The sequence below is a fragment of the Scyliorhinus canicula genome, chromosome 3 (genome assembly GCF_902713615.1).
Source record: "Scyliorhinus canicula chromosome 3, sScyCan1.1, whole genome shotgun sequence".
Classification (NCBI taxonomy): domain Eukaryota; kingdom Metazoa; phylum Chordata; class Chondrichthyes; order Carcharhiniformes; family Scyliorhinidae; genus Scyliorhinus; species Scyliorhinus canicula.
In genome coordinates this window covers 102564753-102591487 of record NC_052148.1, presented here as the reverse complement: position 1 = coordinate 102591487, position 26735 = coordinate 102564753, and the positions used below count along the sequence as shown (strand labels likewise).

Below are 26735 nucleotides of genomic sequence, written 5' to 3'. Positions count from 1 at the left end.
TGCTCCTTTTTCACCAACACGCTTTTATTTGTTGCCACTGACTCTGCTCAGAACTCTACACATCACCAGATCCAGAGGCCACCTGAAGCCCCTTTACATATCAGTGTCAATCATTGAACACTTAACATAAATGAGACAATCATTGAACACTTAACATAAATGAGGCAACTAATTGCAATGTCTCTTAACCCATTACTTAACAGTCTCCCCTTCCTTGGAGAAAAAAAAAACAATTAGGTGAAAACAAAATTTCAAGAAACTAAAACACACACCTGATTCCCCCCCTCTTTTTTTTGAGCAGAAGAAAAACAACATTCACAGAAACAGGCGCCCTTCATTCACAATATCCAAAAGTTTCTGTGAACTAGCCCCTCTTTTCGTAAAACAGTCTGATTAGTTGATAGCTACTGTCGACCCATTTAATTTTTATTTCCCCTCTGTCCAACATCTGCTTCAAACTTGCGATGTCTATCCGTAACCTCTTTTCATTGACACTTTTTGTAGAGTGCACATTTTCCCACAGGGATTTATTGTCAATGTGACAGTCAATAGGTATATTACCCAAATCCCCTAATCCCAAAATTTCTGTCAATATCTGACTTATATAAAAAGCCATATCCACTGCTTCCACTAGCTGAGCGGCTCAGCAGCCAAAGTGCTTTTGACCACTCTCCTTATTTTCTTTGTTTCCCACACAAGAGGGCAACATTTACCATTGTTCCCCAAAAGGGAAATTATAAAACCTTCTGTGCTTGAAACTCCATTACATAAATTTGCATAGGACGCATCACTGTAAACTGAGTTTCAAATGCCTAAGATCACTTAAAACCGGGAACTTCAAAACACACTCCTGCATTTTTAGTTTGGCCAACACTTTATTTACTCTTATTATGTCTTCCACTTTGGGATCATTCATTTTTGTACTCAACTCTAAGACATCAAAACTCACGTCCGGTCTAGTCTGTCTACCTAACCAGTTCAGTTGCCTAATTAAACTCCGCAGTTGGTCTTTTTCTATCTTCAAAACCATTGTGTCCTTTTGTGAAACCCGGCCACGACTAATCGCTATTGAGCTGATGCTTTCCCTTCTGTAGCGGGATGTCCTCTCAATAGTTCTCGACGTTTTCCTGCGAACCTGTTCACTATCTAATGTACTATCTGAACTGGCACTGCTTTTCTGTGCCCTCCATTTTTGAACTTTGTTTTCCCAATCAATTGTCTTAACTTCTTCCCCTGAATGCTGTACATTCAACCAGTGTTTATACTTTCCAGTGGCCTTCCCGGCTCCACTAATAACAGTTGCATCCTTCCATTGACTAGACCCTTCAGGCAAGTATGTCACTTTTGTACCAACCTTTGGATGTTGCCCTTTGGGAAAAATGGCCTGATCTATTTTATCAGAAGTGTTGTGTTCCTCTACAGGAACCCTGTCTATATCAGTTAACTGGTCCTCATAGTTCTGTAACACATGCGTACCAGATGACTCTTGATGAATGTACCCTAACAGTTTGATTACCATGTTGCAAAATAAATGTTTTGCCATCTATGCCTATGATCTTCCCTGGGCCTTTCCATTCATTAGAATTGTCTCTCTTATAGTATACCATTTCTCCTTGCTGAAAACGGCATCTGATGGCCGTACATTATGTCTTAAAGCTCTGCGAATTCTTTCAGAGACTTCTGCTTCTAAAAAAGCTTTTCTACTGCTATGTAACGCGTTTAAATGTTCAGCAAAACCTGAGTTAATTGTAGTCCCTTCCAAACCTGGGGGCTGGTCATCCAAAATGGAGGGAATTTTAGGATTTCTACTAAACACTAACTGATAAGGACTATAGCCCCCAACCATCTGCAATGAATTCTTTGCATGTACCGCCCATGCTAAAACTGAATTTAGCGTTCAGTTTGGTCGATCTCCCAAATTTTCCGAAGCATGTCATCGATAACAGCATGATTTCTTTTACAGACACCATTACTAAATGGGCTTTCTGCAGCCGTGTTCATAACTCTGATATTCATGTTTTCACACATATCCCTAAACTCATCATTAGCAAATTCTGCCCCATTGTCCGTAATGAATTTTGCTGCTGGACCCATTCCTGTCCCGATCCATTTTTCCACAATTTGATCCAAAATTACTCTCTTTTCTTTACTTCATACAATCGTTGATTGACTAAATCTAGTTGCTAAATCTACAAAATCCAAAATAAATATATTATTTACTTTATCCCAGATCTTAAGGTCCATGGCCACAATGTCATTAAAATCCCTGGCCAAAGGTAGGGTTACTATCGGTCGTGCTGGTGTCCTTCTGTACTTCCTGCAAACTTCACAGCGATCACTAACCTGGTCTATCAGTTTAGTATAGTCATCATCCCTTACCCCTGCATCCTTTAATAAATTTTTCAGCCTCCGAGGAGACGGATGTGCAAATTGCCTATGCAGTTTTACTACAACAAGCTTTTTATCAGCTAGTCGCATTATCAACTGCCATTAACACATCCTTAACCACTCTACTTGAAATATAATTTGTCAATAATGGAATGCAATAGTGTCCCGACTGTGCAAATTGTAAGTCCACCGTCTTTCCAAAAACTGTTGCCTTATCCTGTTCCATATCCAGCTTCATGTGTGCTTTCTTCATCGACGGTCTGCTCAGAAGCAAAGGTATCTCACTTGATACAACATCCGTGCTAATGAAATGATTCACTCCAGCAATATTGCAAGGGATCACCACTCTTTTCAGCGACTTCAGAGTATTATCATCCCCAAATCTGAAACTTGTGGAACTTTCAAATTCCTTAACCTTGTTACGATTTTCAGCATCCAAAGAGTCCAGATAACATTTTAACCAGTCAATCTCATACACAGTAGATGTGCAGCCACTGTCCACCGGCGTAAAACAGCTTGTTAATAGGACAATGCCTTCTTTCTGCTCACTATCGTGATCCTCTTCTGACTCTTCCGTGTCATGTGTCGCTTCAAATACTCTATCATAACGAGTTGGACAGTTGAAAGCATAATGGTATTGAGAGTCACATCAAAAACATCGATTTATCATGCCCCGTGAATTTCTGGGATTCATCCTCCTATCGTAGGTTCTAACTGGGTTTCTGTCTTCATCATTTCCTTGTCTCGGTCTCCTTTTATAGTCTTGAAGCCTGTTCGTAGCCATACAATTTCGCCATCCTGTTAGTAGTGTATCTTCCGTATTCTGCCTTATTGCAGGCTGACCTATTTGGGTCATCAGAGCCATTGGAATCGAATGTTTCCCCAGTAATTTTTTTAAAGCTCTTGTCATCTGTTCGAATAAGGTATCGTTATCCGTAAACTGAACTCCTGTCAAAACCAGGAGCCTATCCATGTTGCTCACTCTAGCACAGTCAAGTAATTTAAAGGCCAACACAGACTGTGGAAATTCCAGCCTGTGTTTCTGCAGCCTTTTATATAGTCTGCCAAATTCCATTACATAGTCTTCCATAGATAAATCCTCCATTTTCCGGAACTTATCAAAATCCGACCATGCTTCATACGCACTTAACAAGTCATCTTTCTTCGAAATCTTATCCATATAAAGTAATAAAGTCGCCAGACCTTCTTCTGAGTCTAACTCTTCCAACTCCAGCTCAGAAAGCACTTTGTTTCGGATTTTACTGCCATAAGGTAAAGAGCCAATGCCATTCCTTGTTTTCTCTTTCCTAAAGCAGTCACCTTAGTCCACATAACTACTGCACTTCTCCATTGGTCGTATGATTCCCTTTCAGAAAATAAGGGAGGATAGTCATATCCAGCCATCTTCGTCCTGGGTTCAGACATATCTCCTCTTTTTGGGTTTTTTTCACTCCTTGGTTTGATCTGGAAAAATCGTATCTTTTAACCCTTCACATTTACACAGCAACCATCCTCTCCTACCAATTGTTAGACGTATTAAATGCTGTGGTATGAAGAGGCAAAAGTTCAGCTCCTTTTTCACCAACACACTTTTATTTGTTGCCACTAACTCTGCTCAGAACTCTACACATCACTAGATCCAGAGGCCACCTGAAGCCCCGTTACATATCAGTGTCAATCATTCAACATTTAACATAAATGAGACAATCATTGAACACTTAACATAAATGAGACAACTAATTGCAATGTCTCTTAACCCATTACTTAACACGCACTGTCCTCATCAAAGTTGACCACAATTCCAATTATTGTGTCGCCTGCAAACTTTTATATTGTACCCCCTACACGTTCAAGTCCCGACCATTTAAATTAAATTCACAATCAGCAGTCGCATAAAAGACAATGTTTTCTTAATCTATTAAAGGCAATTCAAGGCAAATGGATTACTGCAATTCATCTTCTTGTCTACTCTTCTTCAAACCATGTGTAATCTTTAATACAGCTCCAGATATTATCAGACACAGGAAACAAGATTTTGCTATAACCTAGTAGAAAAAAAAGAGACATGGTGTTGCAACTTTTCTTCTTACACACGTTAGGATAGAATCACAAGAATACCAAATGTTAACGGGAATAATTTATACTGCGTGAGAAATGAGTGACTAATTGGCAAGTGGACTCTGACTGGTAGAGGCACTGCCATGGAGAATGCACCAGGAAAGAGTTGTCCTCAAGCTTTCATTTAGTTGTAATAGGCACCCTGGGCACAGGGTGACCAACGGTCCTGGATTTTATGTGATCGTCTGCAATTGAGCTGGTTGTGCTATATGAGGTGGTATAATGCTTTTCCCGTAGTTACGATGTTTGAACTTTGAGCATGTGCACACTGCGCTCTCCTCTGCAGTCCACCAGGTATTGGGAATTATGGACCACATATCTAGCAGCACACATGCCCTAAAATCCATCCATCACATTGCTCATTTGTGAAGTAGGTAGAATATCTTTTTGGCTTGACACCAGCATTGTTAGTAAAAAATACTACACTTGTTGCTGCTGCATAGTAGCAGTGCACTGCAGGCCTACACAGAAGCTCGCTAAGTTCACCAAAACTAGTGGCCTCAGGCCCATACGTGAGTTTGTACGACATACAGCGATCAATGAACTGATCAAGGGATCCATTATTCTGCAGGATGGCTTTAATGCAACCTATTTCGGCAAGAAGCTTGCAGTGAGCAAATGATTTGGGTCTGACTTACAAGGTTGAAGATAAGGCGAATCTTACAGTGCAAGGAAATGTAGAAATCCCAATGCACATATTAAGCAGTGAGGATAGTCTTGTAACAAACACTCTTGGCAAACCGATGAGCAGATTTCTCAACCAGCACATTGAGGAAATAGAGCTCCCAAGGCTGCTCCCATTTCAAAGGCGAATTTCAGCACATTATGGAGTCCATTAAGGTGTCTAAGGAAATTCGTACATGCGGCTGCAGATTCAAATATAGCAAATAAATTTATGATCTACATTTAAGAAATATGCAAGGGTTAGGAAGTTCGGGGTCATTCCATTATCAAGCCAAAAAGACATTCTGCCTACTTGTGTATGAATTTCAGTCTGGCTGTGTTTCTAAAGAAGTACACAAACAGAGCTTACTGCTATAAAGCACTCAATCAAAATTCCTTCTTAAAATTCATCTTTCCGATTGCTAAACCAGCAAAAATACACAGGGACACATTGTTCTATTATCTTGTAAGCAGCCTTCAAATATGTTGGGGCAATTCTCAACTTACACCAAAGGACAGAAATCATCGACAGCAGAGTGGCTACATCTCACCCAATTTTTCTACTGAAACCAATTGTGCACTCTTAATTCCTGCAACTGGATGTTATTATTCCACCTAGTATGCTTTGTTTCATTAGTTGGAAGAGCATTTCTTAATATTAAAGAAATATTGACAAAGACTATTTCATCAAGCTAAAATATGATCACATAATTTGAATGTTAATGGGTAAAGAAACAAAGTTAAACTATAATTAAATTTGCGAGCAAATCATTTGTTCATTAAAACATAACTGATATTTTCAAAAAATAATCTATTTACCTAAATTATATTTTGTTCCAATCCAGTTAGGGACTGTTAGCATTTAAATAGAAATCTGAGTACATAATTATAATCAGGATTTTACCATTTCTCACAAAACAAATGTTATTGTATATAACAAATTAAACAAACCAAATACAATGAACTTAGTATGTATGTTATGCACTCAGGTTTACGTCTCATGTCCCTCAAGTAAGATATCAATCTGAAAGTTATTTACTTCTGAAGTGACCATCCATAACAATGCCACAGTCCTGCGAGAGAATGCTCAACTCCAGCTATACTCAAGAGGTAAAACTTCAATTTACCATCTCTGTAGATGCTTCAGTTTCTTGTTCTAGTTTACTTTACAATATCTCCAAGCTGATTTCATTCTTTTGCAATAAGACTGAGGCCCATTGTCAATTTTTCCATACGCTTCAAATGAGGCAATCTTTCAACATTATTCCCTAACAAAACTAAAACTCAGAGCCTCACCCACATTCCACACCATGAATGCTGGAGTTAGTGCTTTTACTCTGCTTAGAATGAACGCTTATCTAACGCTCATTTACTAACCTCTCTTGGTGAGCTACAAATTGCAACAGATGCAAACTGCAACTAAAAACTCTCTAATACAAATTATTTGTACATTAATTTAAAGCATCTCACATCAAGACTTTCGGAAAAGTTCAAGAGTCCGCATGACTTCTCGAGGGCAACCTGACAACTGGGTTTCAAACAATAAAGATCTACAACAGTTTACAAGCTGTTGGCTATGTGACCTGAAATGAGGGTGGGGTTAGGGTTCAAGGAGAGATTTAAGGAAACAAGAGTTGGGTATTATGGATGAGACCAGCTTGGAGAAGGGACTGCAGAGATAGAAATCATTGATGACGACGGGTCGGAGTTTATGAGGAGGTAAAAGGAAACAATGTTTCCAACATTACGACCCTGCACAAAGAAATTGATGACCTCCAAAAAGCAAAATTAAGGTTGGTAACTCGGATGAAGGAATTAAATCTGCATCTTTCCACTCAGTGATATAAAACTACAGAGGTTCCCAATGTGTTAATCCAAAAATTATTCCTACTCACAGTTAAGACACTTTTAATTCATCTGTCGACCCAATAGAACAATACAAAATTTGATCTAAATTGTAATCTAATTAACAAGAAATTCTTAATCTATTCAGTGATGAACAGATTAACCGAGAGAATGTATAGTGGCATTGTGTCAATGTTGCACCGGGAAAAGGGCATATCCAACCTTGTAAAATTGCAATCATTAGCCTTCAAAGAGTTGTGTGCAAGAAACCATTTTAATTCATGGGCAATGGCAGTAGTAATCAGGGAAGAGAGTGAGTTATTCCATTGGAATGGGCCCTACTTAAAATGGGCAATGGCTGATGTCCTGTCCAATAATGTGTCAAACCATCAGCAAGTACATACATTTTTAGTTTAAAGTTCAAAACTGCAACATTAAACTGTAACAGGTAAAATATAGCGAGGTGACCACAATTTCACCATTTCAAACAGACAGACCAAACCTGGTCCATAAACAGTCCATAAACGCACAAATTCACAAGGAGACAGCTCCGTGCCATACATACAGGTTCCAGTACACTACAATATAGCTATACAAACGGACAATCACAACATTTCATGAGGAAACCAAACACAGAATAAACAAATGCATAGTGAACAGGGCCCTCGCACCCTGTGTGCCCTCGCACTCGGCATTACGTTGGTCCGCTGCTCTCTGTATGCCCTCGACTTGTTGTTAAAACAGCCCTCGCGCTCGGGTTCGCTGCAATCGGATATACAGAGGCCCCATACAACTACCAAACAGAAAATACAGGCAAGTAACAATATAAACCAACACTAATAATCCATGCAGCTCCCTAACTAGGAGCAGCACATAGCTACAGACACCGGAGGGTGACAAGAGGTCATGAGACACCCTGATACGACCTCCAAGTTACAGTCAGTCAATCAGGCCACCGCCCTTCCTCTCCAACAGTACCGGCGCCTGGAGTTCTAACTCCATCCAGTTCAAAGACTGCAGGAGCGAGCTCTCCTCCACTTTCAGCCCGGCAGCAGGCCAACCAAAATCCACCCCTTGCTTCACTCCAAGTCCAATAAGCAAAAAGACAGCCATAAGCAAATACACAGCCCAGGAATGTATGCAACTCCCCTCTTTCTCTCCCCTATTAGCAACTTCCAGCAGTGGGTTATTCTTCCCCTTCTTCAAACCTTGTTCGCCCTTGCCTCAGTCCAGGCCGTAAAGTCAAAAAACGGCAGTCAGCATACAAAACGCCAGGTCTGGAAATAGTGTTACGGCCAAAACAGCAGGACTCAGAAACATAACCTCCAACCATCAGCGAGTACATACTTTGGCAATTACATTGTTATGCTAATTGTATTATTTAAAGACAGGTAATGGCCTGAAGTGTATAAGTGGACACAGCTGGAACAGTTGCTATGGGGAAACCATAAGAAGTTTGTGCCTCTGCTGAACTGTGGGAAGGATAAGTTTGCTGAAGAAAAAAGACAAGTTGCGATGGTGATCCTCCATCATAAACTAACAAGCGCCGCACGATGGCACAGTGACTAGCATTGCTGCCTCAAAGCGCCGGGTTCAATTCTGACCTTGGGTGGCTGTCTGTGTGGAGTTTGCACATTCAGTGTCTACATGAATTTCCTCTGGGAGCTCCGGTTTCCTCCCACATCCAAAGATGCTAGGTGGATTGGCCAAGCTAAATTCCCGCTTAGTGTCCAATTGTTAGGTGGGGTTACGGGAAAAAGCTGGGGTACTCTTTCAGATGGTCGGTGCAGGCACGAATGGCTGAATGGCCTTCTTCTGCAATGATTGGATTCTATGATTCGATCGTTAACACAAGAATGGATGAAGAGTTCAACAAAAATGAATATCTCATTGCAGTGAATAGAAATTTAAAAAATGAAATTCAAGGTTCTTTATGCGAATGCACAACACACCTGAAATAAGATAGGTGGACTAGTGGCACAAATAGAGGTAAGTGATTCAGATTTAATCACTACAGAGACATGGTTACAAAGGAAACAAAGCTTCTTTAAGTAGATAAAGAGGAAGAGAATAGCTAAAATAAATGTTGGCCCTTTAGAGGACGATACTGGTGAGATAATAATGGAGAACACAGAGATGGCTTATGAACCAATATTTTGCCTGTCTTCACAGTAGAAGATAATAAACATTTTTCAAAAACTAGTGACCCATAGAATTTACAGTGCAGGAGGCCATTCGGCCCATCGAGTCTGCACCGGCTCTTGGAAAGAGCACCCACCCAAGTCCACAACTCCACCCTATCCCCATAACCCAGTAACCCCACCCAACACTAAGGCCAATTTTGGACACTAAGGACAATTTATCATGGCCATTCCACCTAACCTGCACATCTTTGGACTGTGGGAGGAATCCGGAGCACCCGGGAGGAAACCCATGCACACACTGGGAGAATGTGCAGACTCCACACAGACAGTGACCCAAGCCTGGAATCGAACCTGGGACCCTGGAGCTGTGAAGTAATTGTTCTAATCACTATGCTACCGTGCCGCCCAGAGGATGTAGAGGGTGCAGAGGGTGTAGAGGATGTAGAGGATGCAGAGGAACTTGGGTGCAATAACCACCACGAGGGAGACGGTATTGAATAAACTAATGGGATTAAAGGCAGATAGATCTCAGACCTGATGGCCTGCACCCTAGGATATTAAGGGAAGTGGCAGTGAAGATAGTGGGTGCATTGGTTATGATACTTCCGAATTCCCTGGATTCTGGAAGAATCTCAGTGGATTGGAAACACGTTAATGTCAAGTTCCTATTCAAATGGGTGAGAGGCAAAAAGTAGGAAACTACAGACTGGTTTGCTTGACCTTTGTGGTGGCGAAGTTGCCAAAATCAATCATTAAGGAGGAGATAACTGAACATTTGGAAAGACAAAGCTCAATCCACCATTGTCAGCATGGTTTTATGAAGGATAAGTCATGTTCAACAAACTTGCTTGAGTTCTTTGAGGACATAACCAGTGAAGTGAATAATGGAGAACCTGTGGATATGGTATATCTGGACTTCCAGAAGGTGTTTGACAAGGTGCCGCATAAAAGACTGATCCAGACGGTGAGATCACAGGGGATTGGGGGCAGAATACAAGATTGGATTCAAGATTGGCTGACTGAGAGAAAGCAGAGGGTTGGGATAAATGGGTCCTTCTCTAGCTGGTGAATTGTAACTAACGGGGTGACGTAGGGGGTCAGTCCTCGGGCCTCAAATGTTTTTCAACCTAGATAATATAAATGATCTGCAAGCAGGGACAGAGTGTAACATAGCAAAATTTGTAGATGATACTAAAATAGGTGGGAAAGCAGGCAGCAAAGAGGAGATAGTTCAAAGAAGAGTTCAAGGGCTGAATTGCCTACTGCTGCTCCTAATTCCGAAGTTCTATGTAATCAAGGATGAGTAATAAATATTCTAGAGTATACAATTCTTTGGGAAAACAGACAGAATGGCCAAGGAGGAGGGGTAGACCTGATAATAAAGGTTACTAATAAGAACATTCTGGAGAAAAGGTCTGGTCTCAGAATATCATGAAGGAACAGCCAGAGTTTAAAAAATAGGGGGCTACAAACTATTCCCATCAAATCATTGAGATAATTGAGCAGAGCATTAGACAATAAATTATTGGAGCTTGCAACAAAATAAATGTAATAATTCTGGGGATTTCATTGTGTGATGAAGCAGGGTTAATTAGTAAAAGATTGACTGGGAAATAGTGACTATATTTGGGCAACACGGTAGCATGGTGGTTAGCATAAATGCTTCACAGCTCCAGGGTCCCAGGTTCGATTCCCGGCTGGGTCACTGTCTGTGCGGAGTCTGCACGTCCTCCCCGTGTGTGCGTGGGTTTCCTCCGGGTGCTCCGGTTTCCTCCCACAGTCCAAAGATGTGCGGGTTAGGTGGATTGGCCATGCTAAATTGCCCGTAGTATCCTAAAAGGTAAGGTTGGGGGGGGGGTTGTTGGGTTACGGGTATAGGGTGGATACGTAGGTTTGAGTAGGGTGATCATGGCTCGGCACAACATCGAGGGCCGAAGGGCCTGTTCTGTGCTGTACAGTTCTATGTTCTAATATCACTGAATTCTACATTATGTGCCAATTGCAAACAACGACCTTAAACAAAGCCAATTGCACAGGTGTGAGGGGAGAATTGTCTATGGTTAATTGGGTAAATATATAGTAAAGAGACTAAAATGTATGGAGATAAATCAACAATGGCAGCCATTTACAGAAACAATTCAAAATATTTAACAAAAATAAGCTTGATTGAAAAACGAATACTCAGCAAGAAATCCCCATCCAGGGCTAAATTAGGAAGTTAAGGATAGTATTGGATTATGACAAGAGACTTACCATGTTGCAAATCAGTCACAAATCTGGGTATAGGGGGTGTTTTAAATTAGCAAAGTACCACCAGAAAAGTAGATAAAAAGGGAAAAAAATAGAAAGAGCAGAAACTAAACAGAAATATGAAAAACAATTAATTGCAAGATTAATTATAAGTATGCAAAAAGGAATATAGTAGTTAAAAAGTAAATGTCGGTCCTTTAGAAGCAGAGTCAGCTGAAAATATCCTCATGAGCAAGGAATTTTACAGAGTCATTGAATAAACATTTTATGTCGTAAAACACTGGGTTCATTGCAGAAATAACTCGGGCAACTTAGGTGTTAAAATGAAACAAAATCAGGGGTCAACCTGGTGAGATTACAACACAACACCCAGTGTACGCCAAACGACGGAAGCAGCGTGCAATGGACAGATCCAAGCAGCCCCATAACCAACGGGTCAGATCTAATTTCTGCAGTCTTCTAGGCTCCTCAGATACTGAAGCAGTCTGGGTCCATATGCAGCAGATGACTGTTCAGGCTTAGGCTGATAAGTGGCAAGTAACATTTGTGCCACACAAGTGCCAGGCAATGACAATCTCCAACAAGAGGGAATTCAACCATCTCCTCTTGACATTCAATAGCAATGCCACAGCTGAATCCCCCAGTGTCAATATTGTGGGCATTACCATTGACCAGAAACTGAACTTGAGCAGTCAAGTAAGTACTGTGGCTACAAGAGCAAGTCAGAAGCTGGGAATTCTAACTCACCACCTGACTCCCCAAAGCCTGGTTATAAGACACAAGTCACCAGGTTTGATTAAATGCTCTCCCCTTGCCTGGATGGATGTAGCTCCAACAGCACTTAATAAGTTCAACACCATCCAGGACAAAGCAGACCATTTGACTGGCACTCCATCCACCACCTTAAACATTCATTCCCTCCACCAACGACGTACAATGTGCACCATCTTCAAAATGCACTTAAGCAACTCAGCACCTTCCAAACCCACAATCTTTACTACCTTGAACAAGGGCAGCAAATGCATGAGAACACCACCACCTTCAATTTCCCTTCCAAGCCTCTCACCATCCTGATTTAGAACTATATCGATGATCCATCACGGTCATTCGGGTCAAAATCCTGGAACTTCCTTCACAAGCACTATGGGTGTTCCTACAACTCATGAAGTGCAGCAATTCCCCACCTTCTCAAGGGAAATTAGGGATACGCAATACATGCTGGTCTAACTAACAACACCTGAGCCCCATGAACAAATTTTAAGAATTAATTATCAAAACTGAAGGGACTAAAATCTGACAAATCCCGTGGACCCAAGACTTACGGATTCACAAAAAGAAAGCTGCAGGACTAATGGATGCACTAGCTATGATTTTACAAAATCCCTTCGTTTTGGGAATGGTCCCATTAGATTGGAAGTTGGCACTCTTCAAGAAAGGAGTGACAGAAAAAAACTTGAACTACATGCCATTTAGACGAGCATCAGTTGTTGGGAAAATGCGAGAATGGATCATTGAGGAATTTGTAACAATGTAATTCAGGAAGCATGGTATGATTAGAACAAGTCAACATGGTTTCACGAAAGGGAAATTTTATTTTATAAATTAATCAGTTTTTTTTTAAAAGAGGGTGTTACTAGTATTTTCAGTAACTTCATTGCCGTGTTAGTGTAAGCCTACTTGTGACAATAATAAAGATTATTATTAGGGGAAGGGAAATAGTAGATTATAGTATATTATTTCCAAATATCATTTGAAGAGCCAAACAAATGGTTAGTAGACAAAATAGAGGTTAATGGAATTGGGGGTGTTCTTTTAGATGGACAAATTGCTTAATGGATGGAAAGAAGACAGTGGACACAAAGCTGGCAGAGAGAGTGAAGTGTCGCATGGGTCAGTGCTGTTGCCTCAGCAATTTACAATCAAAATTCATTACTTAGATGAATAGACAGGGTATCAAGTTTGATGATGACACCAAGCCAGGTGGGCAGGTTAGCTGTGAGGGTAGGGGGCAGAGAGAGGCTGCAAGAGATATAGATAGGTGATGTGGACAACAAGTTGGCAAACTGAGTATACTGTAGGAAAATACACTTTGGGTGTAAGAATAGAAAAACAGAATATTTTTTAAAAGGGTCAAACTTGTAAGTGTTGATATTCAGAAAGACTTAGGTATGTTTGTAGAAGGAACACAAGATTAGCTTGCTATACGGCTCCAGGGTCCCAGGTTCGATTCCTGCTTGGGTCACTGTCTGTGTGGAGTCTGCACATTCTCCCTGTGACTGCGTGGGTTTTCTCCGGGTGCTCCGGTTTCCTCCCACAAGTTTTGAAAGACGTACTTGTTAGGTGAATTGGACATTCTGAATTCTCATTCTGTGTACCCGAACAGGCACTGGAGTGTGGAGACTAGGGGCTTTTCACAGTAACTTCATTGCAGTGTAAACGTAAGCCTAATTGTGACGATAATAAAGATTATTATTATTTCCAAGGCGTTACAAGTGGTCTTATTCCATCTGACCTTTCCTGGGTTACAATTTCTGTAAGACAGTTCGAACCACCTGAAGTTTGCAATTTAAATCGAAGTTTCAGATGCTTCCCATGACAGAGCAATTGGCCAATGGAAGTCTGACTTTCCTGTGCAATCCTTGCACGGGGACTTGCGGGGCGGGGGGTTCCTAGCGCATCATTTATGTTAAGCACTGGATAACTTAGGCATCATGCAACCAGTGACATAAAATGGCATATTAGCAGTGCCACACCACAGCTCAAGAGATGCAAAATTCTATATGAGCAAATAAAGAAATTTTGACTGAATTACAGGTAACTGAAGCATGCATATTAAATAAACTTTCTTTTCAATTAAAATCTCACCAAAGCCTTCGGGATCTTCCTCCCACATTGACAGTTCCTCTGGAGTCAGAAGGAAATAATGGGATACCAATCTTCTACAGATTTCAGTTAAAGTTGAATAGTTGAAGAAATATATTTTTATCTTATGTGCTTCCATAGTTTCAGGCTTGCTTTCTAAAATGCAACAAAAAGTGGCAGGTCAGTTACAAAACCTTCTAACTGTTAATAATATTCCATTTGATCAACATTCGCAACAATATAGTACTTGAGTTGCCGAGAGGGTATTGGTTTAGATATCTGCAGACACTGGATTTTTTGTGAAGACAGGTTTCGGCCATCCGCTCCTACCGCCGCGGGGAATACAGGACATGGTAGTTTCTAGAACAGGGGTGGGAGAGGGGAAGGTATCGGATATCTATAAAGAACTCATGGAGTCGGAGTCAGATAGAGGAGCAAAAGACCAAATTTTTGGGGGGGGGGGGGAAGAAGAGTCAGTTCTGTGGGCGGATGCTTTGAGCAGAATCAAAACGTCATCATGTGCCAGACTTAGCCTGATACAATTCAGGGTGGTACCCCGGACACATATGACGGTGGCCCGGATGAGCAAGTTTTTTGGGATAGAGGCGAGGTGTGCGGGAGGGTCAGCAAACCATGTCCATATGTTTTGGGCATGTCCGAAGCTTAGGGGATTCTGGCAGGGATTTGCAGAGGTCATGTCCACGGTGCTAAAAACAAAGGTGGTGGCGAGTCCAGAGGTGGCGATTTCTGGAGTGTTGGAAGATCCGGGAGTCCAGGGGGCGAGAGAGGCCGACGTCTTGGCCTTTGCCTCCTTGATAGCCCGGAGACAGATGTTGCTAGTGTGAAGGGACTCGAAGCCCCCAAATTAGAGATCTGGGTTAGCGGCATGGCCGCGTTTCTCAGACTTGAGAAAATTAAGTTCGCCTTAAGAGGGTCAATGCTAGGGTTCATCTGGAGGTGGCAGCCGCTTGTCGACTTCTTCGGGGGGAACTAACCGTCAGCAGAGGCAATAATAATAATATTTTATTGTCGCAAGTATAAAGTTACTGTGAAAAGCCCCTAGTCGCCACATTCCAGTGCCTGCTCGGATAAACTGGTACGGGAATTGAACCCACACTGCTGGCCTTACAAACTAGCTGTCGAGCCCATTGAGCTAAACCAGCTCTTTTGTCCAGTAAGAAAAGTGTGGGGGGGGGGGGGAAGAGAGATGGGTTATTTTCTATTTAGGGTAGGTGGGATTTGTTAGGGATGGAGATCGTCTATGCATTATGTTTATATTTGTATTCATACCATTTATTATTATTATAAATACCTGAATAAAGTGTTTTACAAAAATATATATAGTACATCATGCCCACAGCTAGTTTTCTGTTTACTTAAACTAAAAGGTACTTCTCCACAGTTGACATGCAATCCAAAGGTACACAATCTACAGGATTTTAACATACTTAATGAAAAACTTTAGAATGAAGTTTAAATGTCACTATTTTGGTTAAAGAATGCAGTAAATGAGACAAAAAATATATGCTCTTGGCAGACAAAGGTGGCGCGGTAGTTAGCACTACTGCCTCACAGCGCCAGGGACATGGGTTCAATTCCAACATCAGGTCACTGTCTGTGTGGAGTTTGCACTTTCTCTACGTGTCTGTGTTGATTTCCTCCGGGTACTCCGGTTTCCTCCCACAGTCCAAAAAAGTGCAGGTTAGGTGGATTGGCCATGATAAATTGCCCCTTAAAGTGTCCAGGATGTGCAAATTGGGTTATGGGATTAGGAAGGAGCAGGCAGGGGAGTGGGCGTGGGTAGAGCTCTCATTCAAAGGGTTGGTGCAGACTCAATGGGCCGAATGGCCTCATTCTGTATTGTACGGATAATAATTTTTGATTCTATAATTCTAAGCATGATTCATCTAAAAGCAAGGATTCATGTATGCTGGCTTGACATTTGGAGTAACTAATGCCTTTTTAAAAATAATTCTTCACAGTACGGGTGTCATAGACATCCACTGAGACCCTTGAGAAAGCAGTGAGGCACCCTCTTCAAATACACAGGGCGCGATTCTCCCAAAACGGGAGAAATCGTAAAGCTGCCGTAAAACCCGGGCGGGTTTTACGGCAGCGCGCCCCTTCCCGACCGGGGACCGATTCTGGTCCCCGGTCGGGGCTAGCAGCCCAACGCCGTAGGCTCCGGCAAGACGGGCTTAACGAAAATCGTTAAGCCCGCTTGCCGGAGTTAGCGCCGGCTGACGCGTCATATGACGTCAGCCGCGCATGCGCAGTTTGGAAGACTCCAACCCGCGCATGCGCGGGTGACGTCATCGCGTTTTTGCGCGAAACCCGCGCATGCGCGGGCCGGGTTGCCCCTCAGCCGCCCCGCGAATGGATACTGCGGGGCGGCGGAAGGACAAGTAGTGCGCGGGCATCGGGCCCGCTGCCCGCGATCGGTGCCCACCGATCGCGGGCCCCTGGCACCCTTGGCACGGCCGTGATACGGCCGTGCCAATCGGTGCCATGGTTATTAATAGCGAGTTTGTGATGCCGTTTTTACGAACGGCAAGACCAGGTGTGTTTGCCGTTCGTAAAAACGGCGGAAAGGGCTGGGACTTCGGCCCATCTAACAGCTGAGAATCGCTGCCGGCCGTAAAAAAACGGCGGCAGCGATTCGGGTCGGGACTTCGGCGGGGGGGGGGGGGGGAGAATAGCGGGAGGGCGGCAAAAATGTCGGGAAGGCCCTCCCGCTATTCTCCCACCCGTCGTGGGGGGCGGAGAATTTCGCCCACAGTTCGTCTACTTATAATGGATCTCCAGGGTATCTGATGATAAGAATTTTCTAAAAGTGAATACGCAGTGGGACTGAAAGAAGTATCTTATGTAGGAAAATTTATTTTTGAGACAAGCCGAGAAGTGAATTAATTTGGTTAGAAAATACAAACTTTTTCAACAGTAGTTGGTACTTGAAACACAATACTGAACAAACAACTACTGAGTAATTGACAGGGCAAATTAAGAAAGGTGGATATAATAGTGCATATTTCTCAGGGAGAAGAGCAGCACAGCTCAGGAACAGGCCTTTCGACCCGCCAAGCCCGTGCCAATCATGATGCCTGTCTAAACTAAAACCTTCTGCCCTTCGGGGTCTGTATCCCTCTCATCCCATCCTATTCATGTATTCGTCAAGATGCCTCCTAAACATCGCTATCATATCTGCTACCACAACCTTCCCTGGCAACGCGTTCCAGGCACACACCACCCTCTGTGTAAAATACCTGCCTCGCACATCTCCTCTAAACTTTCCTCCTCCCATCTTAAACCTATTTGGGGCAGCACGGTAGCATGATGGTTAGCATAAATGCTTCACAGCTCCAGGGTCCCAGGTTCGATTCCCGGCTGGGTCACTGTCTGCACGTCCTCCCCGTGTGTGCGTGGGTTTCCTCCGGGTGCTCCGGTTTCCTCCCACAGTCCAAAGATGTGCGGGTTAGGTGGATTGGCCATGCTAAATTGCCCGTAGTGTCCTTAAAAGTAAGGTAATGGGGGGGGTTGTTGGGTTACGGGTGGATACGTGGGTTTGAGTAGGGTGATCATTGCTCGGCACAACATTGAGGGCCGAAGGGCCTGTTCTGTGCTGTACTGTTCTATGTTCTATGTTCTATGTCCCGTAGTAAATGGGAAAAAGCATCTGACCATCCACTTTGTCCATGCCATTCATAATTTTGGAAACCTCTATCAGGTCGCCCCTCAATCTCCATCGTTCCAAACAATCAGAGTTTATCCAACCTCTCCTCATAGCCCCTTCAGACCAGGCAACATCTTGTTAAACCCCTTCTGTGCCCTCTCCACAGCATCCACATCCTCCTGGTCGTGTGGTGACAAGAATTATATGCGATATTCCAAATGTAACCTAATACATTGTACAACTGCAGCATGATTTGCCAGTTTTTATTCGCAATGCCCCAGCCGATGAAGGCAAGCATTCTGTATGCCTTCTCGGCTACCTTATCCACTTTCAGTGATCTGTGGACCTGTACCCAAATCTCACTGCCTGTCAAAACTCCTGAGGGTTCTGCCATTTACTGTATAATTCCCACCTGCATGAGACCTTCCAAAATACATTAATCCAGATTAAACTCCATCTGCCATTTCTCCACCCCAAGTGTCCAACCGATCTAAATCCTGCTGCATCTTCCAACAATCCTTTTCACTATCCGCAATTCCATCAAACTTTGTGCCATCCACAAACTTATGAATCAGACCAGCTACATTTTCCTGCAAAATCATTTATATATATTACAAACAACAAAAGGTCCCAGCACTGATCCCTGTGGAACACCGCTAGTTAAAGCCTTCCATTCAGAAAAGCACCCTTCCATTGCTACCCTGTCTTCTCTGACCTAGCCAGTTCTGTATCCATCTTGCCAGCTCACCTCTGATCCTGTGTGACTTCACCTTTTATACCTGTCTGCCATGAGGAACCTTGTCAAAGGCTTTACTGAAGTTCATGTAGAAAACATCCACTGCCATTCCATCATCAATCATCTTAGTTACATGCGCAAAAAACTCAATCGTTACTGGGACATGAACTCCCCCTCACAAAATCATGCTGCCTATCGCTAATAAGTCCATTTGTTTCTAAATGTGAGTAAATCCTGTCCATGAGAATTGTTTCCAGTAATTTCACTACCACTGACATGAGTCTCACCAGCCTATAATTTCCTGGATTATCCTGCTACTCTTCTTAAATGAAGGAAGAACATTGACAATTCTCCAATCCTCTGGGACCTCACATGTAGCCAATGAGGATACAAAGATATTTGTCAAGGTCCCAGAAATTTCCTCCCTTGCCTTCCTCAGTATTCTGGGGTAGATCCCATCAGGCCCCAGGAACCTATCTACCTTAATGTTTTTTAAGATACCCAATACCACCTCCTTTTTGATATTGACATTCCCCATATTAACTACACACCCTTCCTCGACTCATCAAGTCCTTCTCTTTGGTGAAGACTGATGTAAAGTACTCATTTAGTACCTCACCCATTTGCCCTGGCTCCACGCATAGATTCCCTCCTCTGTCCTTGAGTGGACCAACTCTTTGCCTGGCTACCCACTTGCTCTTTCTATACGTGTAAAATGCCTTGGGATTTTCCTTAATCTTGTTTGCCAAGGACTTTTCATGACCCCCTTTATCCCTCCTGACTCCTTGCATAAGTTCATTCTTACTTTCTTTATATTCTTCAAAAGCTTAGTCTGTTCTCAGCCTTCTACACCTTATGAATGCTTCCTTTTTCTTTCTGACAAGGTTCACAAGCTCCCTCGTTATCTAAGGCTCCCGAAACTTGCCATATTTTTCCTTCATCCACACAGGAACATGCCAGTCCAGAATTCTAATCAACTGACATTTGAAAGGCTCCCACATGTCAGATGTTGATTTACCCTCAAACAGCCAAACCCAATCTAAATTCTTCAGTTCCTGCCTAATATTGTTATAATTAGCCTTTCCCCAATTTAGCACTTTCACCCGAGGACTACTCTTATCTTTACCCACAACTATCTTAAAACTTATTTATGGTCACTGTTGCCAAATTGCTCCCCTCCGAGGGATTGAAAAAGTAAGGAGTGCACGGAGTCGGTTTAGGCTTGTGAGTGATTGGAGAAAAAGTGGATCTTCAATAAAAAATAACAGCAGAGTGAGGCAAAAACGGCAGAAAATAAAACTTTCAGATAAAAGGCAGGAAAAACATCACCCTGGCAAACAAGACTTCAAAAATAAAATAAAATTAAAGGTTTTGCTTGTTTGAGGATATGACAGCTTCAATATAAATAGCCGTGAGGTAGTGCATTTTGGTAGGGTGGAAAATTAAGTCACATATATACAACCTCTGCAGTCTACACCAACCTTCCGAAAGAGCACCCCACCGAGGCATACTCCTCCACCCTATCCCCATGACACCACCTAACCTGCACATCTTTAGACTGTGGGGGGGGAAACCGGAGGAAACGCACCCGGACACAGCGAGAACATGCAAACTCCACACAGTCACCTTAAGCTGGAATTGAACCCTGGACCCTGGTGCTGTGAGGCAGCAGTGCTAACCACTGTGCCACCCCTTGAATAATATGTGCCCAAACAGGTTAGAGGAGCAAGGGAGTGTAGTACTGTGTCTACTTCTGGTCTCCATGTTATGGAAAGAATATAAACGCACTGGAGAAGGTGCAAAAAAGAATCAGAAGAACTGAACAGTTGTAAATATCAAGAAAGATTAAATTGTCTCAGGCACATTCCTCTGGCAGGGGTGACCTGTTAGAACTTATTTAATAATATCCTTGTGTAATAAGAAAAATGCAGGACATGTATGAAATAATACATTTGTTCCCGTTATACTTAAATTAATTTGGTGTACTTCAAAGGAATGGGAACAAAATACTTCTTTCAGAATAAATGGAAAATTGATACCATCCTAGCTGCTTGGAGTCTGGTGGAAGGGGGCATTTAAGGAGGCGGAACACAGGATAGCTCCGCTAGAATCCTGTTTTTGTTTTTGGTTTTCACGTGTTTTTTGGGAGGAAAAATCTTCAGAGAATTTATCCCAGGGCAGACGTACTTGGCAAAAAATGTCTAAGAGCCAGCGAAAGGTTACTGGGAAGAAAGATTCAAAAGCCCATCCGCTGGCAGGTTCAGCACAGCAAAAGGAGTGTTAGCAGGGAAGATGGCGGAGGCAAGATCATCGCATGAAGCCGCCTTTGTAACGGTAAAGACACTGGCGGAGGTCATGGCGGCAGAATTTGAATGACATTCAACAAACATTTCGAGATGCATGGGGGGGGGAGAGGTGGGGGGCGAAGAGATGCTGGGATCGCTCAAGCAGTTGGTGGAAGCTCTGCTGGCCCCAATCAGGGAGCCACTTAGAAGAACATCAGAGGTGGGGTGGGAGTACGGTGAGGTGTACAAGGGGGTGGCTGCCCGATGAAGTGGAGGGCCCGAGGCCAAGAGAGTTTACTTTGACTATTCTGAGGAAGCTGATGAGGGAGGAGGAGACATGTTCCTCCCCTACCACCCGAATGAGCCACCGAGGGCAGTGATCGCCTGCTTCCAAAGGTATCAGTTGAAGGATAAGCTGCTGAGGTGGGCCAAGTAGACACGAGAGGTGACGTGGGAAGGCACCGGGATTCGTATTTGCCAGGCAGCCTTTAACAGGATAAGGATGGCATTGTACAAGAGTGGAATACGCTTAGGAGTGGTGTACCCGGCGAAATCGAGGGTTATGCACAACTCGAGGGACCATTTCTTTCAGGAGGCGTTCATAAAGACAGAAGGACAGGGACTGGACTGAGTATGGTAGAAGAGAGGCTTTGTTGCTGTTGGGGGTCAGGGTTGGTTGAGGACAAATATTTGATAATGTTCTATTTTCCTGTTAATCTAGGTGTTTTGATGCCCTTGCATTGCATATGGGTACTTGGTGAGAGTAGAGGAGGGTGGTGGCTTGTGTTTAGGTACAGTGCTTCGTGGTTGCAGGATTTGTTGGACACGGTGGAAAGTTTTCAATTTCTTTTGTTTGTATGGAAGAGGGGGACTCTGGTGGAGGGGTTCCTTTGCTCATGAATGTGAGTGAGGTGGGGGAGGGGGCTGCGGCCCGCTGAACCTGTTTAGGCAGGTTTTGGCGTGCCGAAATGATGTGAATGATGGGTGAGGGTTTGTGGGGAATGGGTTAGTTTCAAGAGGAAGTGGATGGGAGGTTTCTGGGAAGGGATTGGGTTTCTGGGAAGGGGAGTAGGGGGAGAGGAGGACAAAGTAGGATCGCGGTGATTGGGTGCGTGGGTTGGGGGGAAGAGAGAGAGAGAAACAGAGAGACAGAGATGGAGGGGTTGCAGTGTCCCAGGAGGGGGATCGCTAAATGTTACAGGAACCGATGGCAATAAGGAGTATGCATCCGATGAAGGCATTGGGGTTTCTGGTGGAAGTTTATAAAAGTTTGCAGACCAATTAGTGTAGTTACTGGTGTAGACTTTGAAGACCCGGTGGCCCGGGGATCACTCTTGGAGATGATGAGTCAGGCATGCGTTTCACTTTTGTTGAAAAAGGACAAGGATATGGTGGAATGTGAGTCATACTGGCCAATTTTGTTGCTAAATGTGGATGCAAAGATTCTGGTGAAGGTGCTGCTGCTCTGGTTGGAGGGCTGTCTTCCGCAGATTGTTGGGGAGGATCAATGTTATGTGAAGGGTCGGCGATTATCTTTGAATAAGCAGTGTTTACGGAATGTGGTCCTATCTCGGGCCAGGGGGGGGATGCTGGTGGCATTAGATGCAGAGAAGGCTTTTGATAGGACAGAGTGGGGCATTTGTTTACGGTGTTGGAGCGGTTCGGGATAAGGCCTAAATTTGTGTCATGCGTCAAATTGTTGTACAAGGAACCAAGGGCTAGTGTTTGGACAAATAATGTTAGCTTGGGTTACTTTCGAACGAGGCAAGGAAGCCTTTTTTTCGCCCCTCTTCCTATTTGTGTTGGCCACTGAGCCATTGACCATTGCCTTGAGAAGTTCGGATAAGGGGAGGGGATAATAAGAGGGGGTGGGAGGAGTATAGGGTGTTGCTTTATGCCAATGATCTTTTGTTGTATATTACGGACACAGTTCCTACATTGATGGACATAATGGGGCTATTAAGACGGTTTGGGTCTTTCTCAGTGTACAAATTATATTGACAAAAAAGCGAATGTTTTCCAGTTATTCTGTCGGGGAAGGGGGTTAAATTGTGGGTACTGCCATTCCAGTTGACAAGCTCACATTTTAGATACTTAGGGGTTCAGCTGGCACGGGATTGGGGGCGGCTCCAGAAGTCAAATTTTATGACTGTAGTGAGTAAGGTTGAGGCGGATTTCCAGAGGTAGGACAGTCTCCCTCTTTCTCTTGCTCAGCGAGTGCAATCAGTGAAGGTAAATATTTTGCCGGGGTTTTTGTTTTTATTCCAGTGCCTGCTGCTGTTTCTCCCAAAGGCGTTTTTGTGGGCGGATAAGGGAGCGAGAATTCGGAAAAGAATATTACAGAGGGACCAGCAGTCTGGGGGTTTGGCGATGCCGAACCGATGCATTATTACTCGGCGGTGAACGCAGAGAAGGTGTTGGGTTCGTGCAGGGATCGGGAGGCAGTCTGGCTGACGATGGAGGCTAGGTCGTGGAAGGGGACAGGTTGCGGGTGTTAGTGACAGTTCCCCTGCCGCGTGCTTTGAGAATATTTTCAGGGAATCTAGTGGTGGTGGCCAAATTAAAAATATGGAGGCAATGACGGCAGCCTTTTAAGTACGGGATGTGGTGGTGGGGGGGGGGGGGGGGGGGGGGGGGCAGAGAGGAGAGTCACAGATTACTCTGATTAGGGACAATCACATGTTGGAACCGGCTATATTGGATGCCAGGTTTAGAGGTTGGGAGGAGAAGGCGGTGGCAGTAATGGGGGATTTATTCTTGGAGGGACGACTTGCAAGTGGAGTAATTAGTGGAGAAGTATACGTTAGGGCAGTGGGAGGGGTTCAGTTACTTGCAGACTTGGAATTTTGTGACAAAGTTGTTTTTCCAACCTTCCTGGTGTTGCCACCATCTTCGTTGGCGGAGAAGGTACTGTCATTGGCGGGAGTGGAAGAGGGAAGCACTTTTGGAATCTATGGGAGAACTCTGGCGCCGAACACAGCAACGCTGGAGGGATTAAGGCTAAGTGGAAGAAGAACTTGGGTGGCGGGCGGGGGGGGGGGGGGGGGGGGTGTATGTGAAGCCCTCTGGAGAGTGAATACCACCTCGTCGTGTGAAAGGCTCGTGTTTATACAACTAAAGGTGGTACATCGGGCACATTTCACAAGGGCTGGGATGAGTCGAGAGGGTAGAAGCTAGGTGGGAGGGGGGCCCATCGAATCATGCACTATGGGCACATCCTATGCTAGCAAAGTTTTGGGGTTTTTCTTCAGTACCATGTCGCTAATCTTACAAAGGGAATTAGAGCCTGATCCCCTAGGGACCATTCTCAGAGCTGCAGGCGGGTGCGGGGGCAGATGTTTTTCGACTGCTCCTGTTGGAGTGGAGGTCAGTTTTTCCACCTGCCTCGCTATGGCTGGGGGATCTCATGGAAGTTTTTGTCTCTTGAGAAATTTAAATACACATTGAGAGGTTCGATTGGGAGGTTTTACACAGAATGACAGCCATTTCTCATGTATCTCAAGATACCGGTCACGGTCAAAAGCCAGGGGAGTGTTTTTTGGATGTTATCTGTTTGTTATTTTTTGACTTACATATTCAAAAAAATATCCAATAAAAATATTTTGAAAAGAAGTTATTCCAGCTGCATATAGAATCCCTACGGTGCAGGAGGCCATTTGGCTCATCAAGCCTGCATCGATCGTTGGAAAGAGTACCCTACCTATCCCTGTAACCCAGCAACCCCATGTCACCTTTTGGACAATGATGGACAATTTAGCATGGCCAATCCATCTAACCTGCACATCTTTGGACGATAAAATGCATCCCCTCAAATATATCAGTTTTATTTAATAAATATCTTGCTCTACAATTATTGCCATGATTTATGTTGTAATAGCTTCAGGCAACAATTTAGACAGAACCAATTTAGCTTTAAATAGGTTGGAAAGCAGATTCCTGAACACTGAAAAAAATCTTCGGTTAAATTCTAGAAAACGTAACTGAACATCAATCAAACTTGTGCATTCAACTGCAAATTATTTTCAACAAGATAATTAACCAGAAGTGCAATCTAATGCAATCAAATTGGTAAGGAATGATGGAAGGAAATAGAATAACATGCATGGAAATAATTATACCTTCAGTGTTCTTTGCCGGTTTGTAAGCATCATTTTTGACAATCATTTTAATGAGGTTCATGCATTGAACAATAAACCGTTCGAACACCACACCTTCGCCAGCACCTGTAAATACGTAGCTAACAGCAAACTCCAACGACCTCTGAATCAATGAGATGAATGAAAATGGGTGATAGTCCAAGAAGTCCAAAAGCTGCAATCAACAAAAACAGATCAGTTAAATTTTTAATGGCTGGTAAATAGAACACAATAATAAGTTGTTGGCCAGCATGGTAAAAGAAAGTATCAAACATTTGGAGAATTGGAAAAGAAAAATCAGCACAGTAAATATTTCAAATGAGCAAACCAAATGTTATGTCAATGTAATGTTTGATTTATAATTAGGAAACTTATTCCTTGACAGCAGGCCTCATTTACATGTCATTCAAAAGCTGGTGGAATCTTGTAATAAAACAAAAGCATGAAGAAAAGGGCATTCAGTTTATTCCATCAGGAGGGACGGTGGGTGCTCGCGGTCGGTTGGGTTGTACTATTAGTCACTGAGATACACAAGAGGTTAAACAATGTAATCATTCTAGCTTAAGTATCTGAGCCCAAGTCTCCAACACTGTAATCAGTGTAAGAGACACACGGGGAGAGCCATGGACAGCTCAAATCACCCCGAAAATGTAAACATTCTGGGGAATTGGAGTGCATGTTTGCTTATCAGGTCTTCCCCAGCATCTCGACATGTGCCAGCAATGTAGGTTCAGTGCATTGCCACTTCCAGCAGCGCAAGATCCGGCCACAAAGTCCCATGGCTCTACTTGAAAAAGGTAACGGGTTCCCTCCTGCATCCAAGAAAACATTTCACCCTCAACCACCAGCACTGGTCATTGCTGTTTCTGGGACCTTGACATGTGGTAAATTATTAGTATATTTCCCTACAGAATATTCTCTGCAATTTAAATTCTGTGAAGCAATATGTAAAATGAAGTTTTTCCTTATTTACCCAATCATAGATTCTACTCAACCTATTTCATCTCACAGATGTTCCACATGAATAACAAAAAACTTTGAAATGACTTGCTTGCATCCACATAATAAATTTCCAGATCTTTCCTTGCCCAATCTTTGCTCCAGCAAAGTTCTGGAATCATGACTATTTTTGGAGAATATAATTCAAATTTGGACATAATTGTTTTCACTTGGACAGAATCGTTTTTTTAAAAATCTTTTCATTCCACTTATTTTCATCAAATAAACAAAAGAAAAAACAAACAAAAAATAAATACAATAGTAATCCCCCAAGAAGCACAGCACCCCCTCAATATACAGATCAAAACATCGACTTGTGCGTTCCAGGTGAAAAATATACAGACAATCAGTGCAATCAAAACAACCATAATCCCAACCCCTCCCCTTCCACCCACCCCCTAATGTTCAATGGCAACCAGTTCTCGAAAGCACATAATAAACAGTTCCTAGGAATTGTATACCCTTCTTTCATCCTCCTCAGCTCACACTTCACCATCTCAAGGGTCAGAATTCAAGTAGCCCCCCCCCCCCCCCCGCCAAGGAACAGGGTGGAGAAGCTGACCTTCCTCCAACAGGACACGTGTCCGGGCTATCAGTGAAGCGAAGGCCAAAATTTCTTCCACCGCAGCCGCCTGCAGC

The 26735-nt window shown here is 43.3% G+C and overlaps 1 protein-coding gene across 2 annotated transcripts in view; it reads right to left on the bottom strand.

The window, feature by feature from the left end:
• Positions 1–26735, bottom strand: part of ipo11 (importin 11) — a 712587-nt gene that overhangs the window by 465213 nt on the left and 220639 nt on the right. For both annotated transcript variants that reach the window (XM_038791006.1, XM_038791005.1), the window contains exons 10-11: positions 25080–25272; positions 14274–14426 (exon numbers count right to left, since the gene is read on the bottom strand). In XM_038791006.1, coding sequence (XP_038646934.1) covers positions 14274–14426; positions 25080–25272 — 346 coding nt within the window. The remainder of the gene's footprint in view (positions 1–14273; positions 14427–25079; positions 25273–26735) is intronic.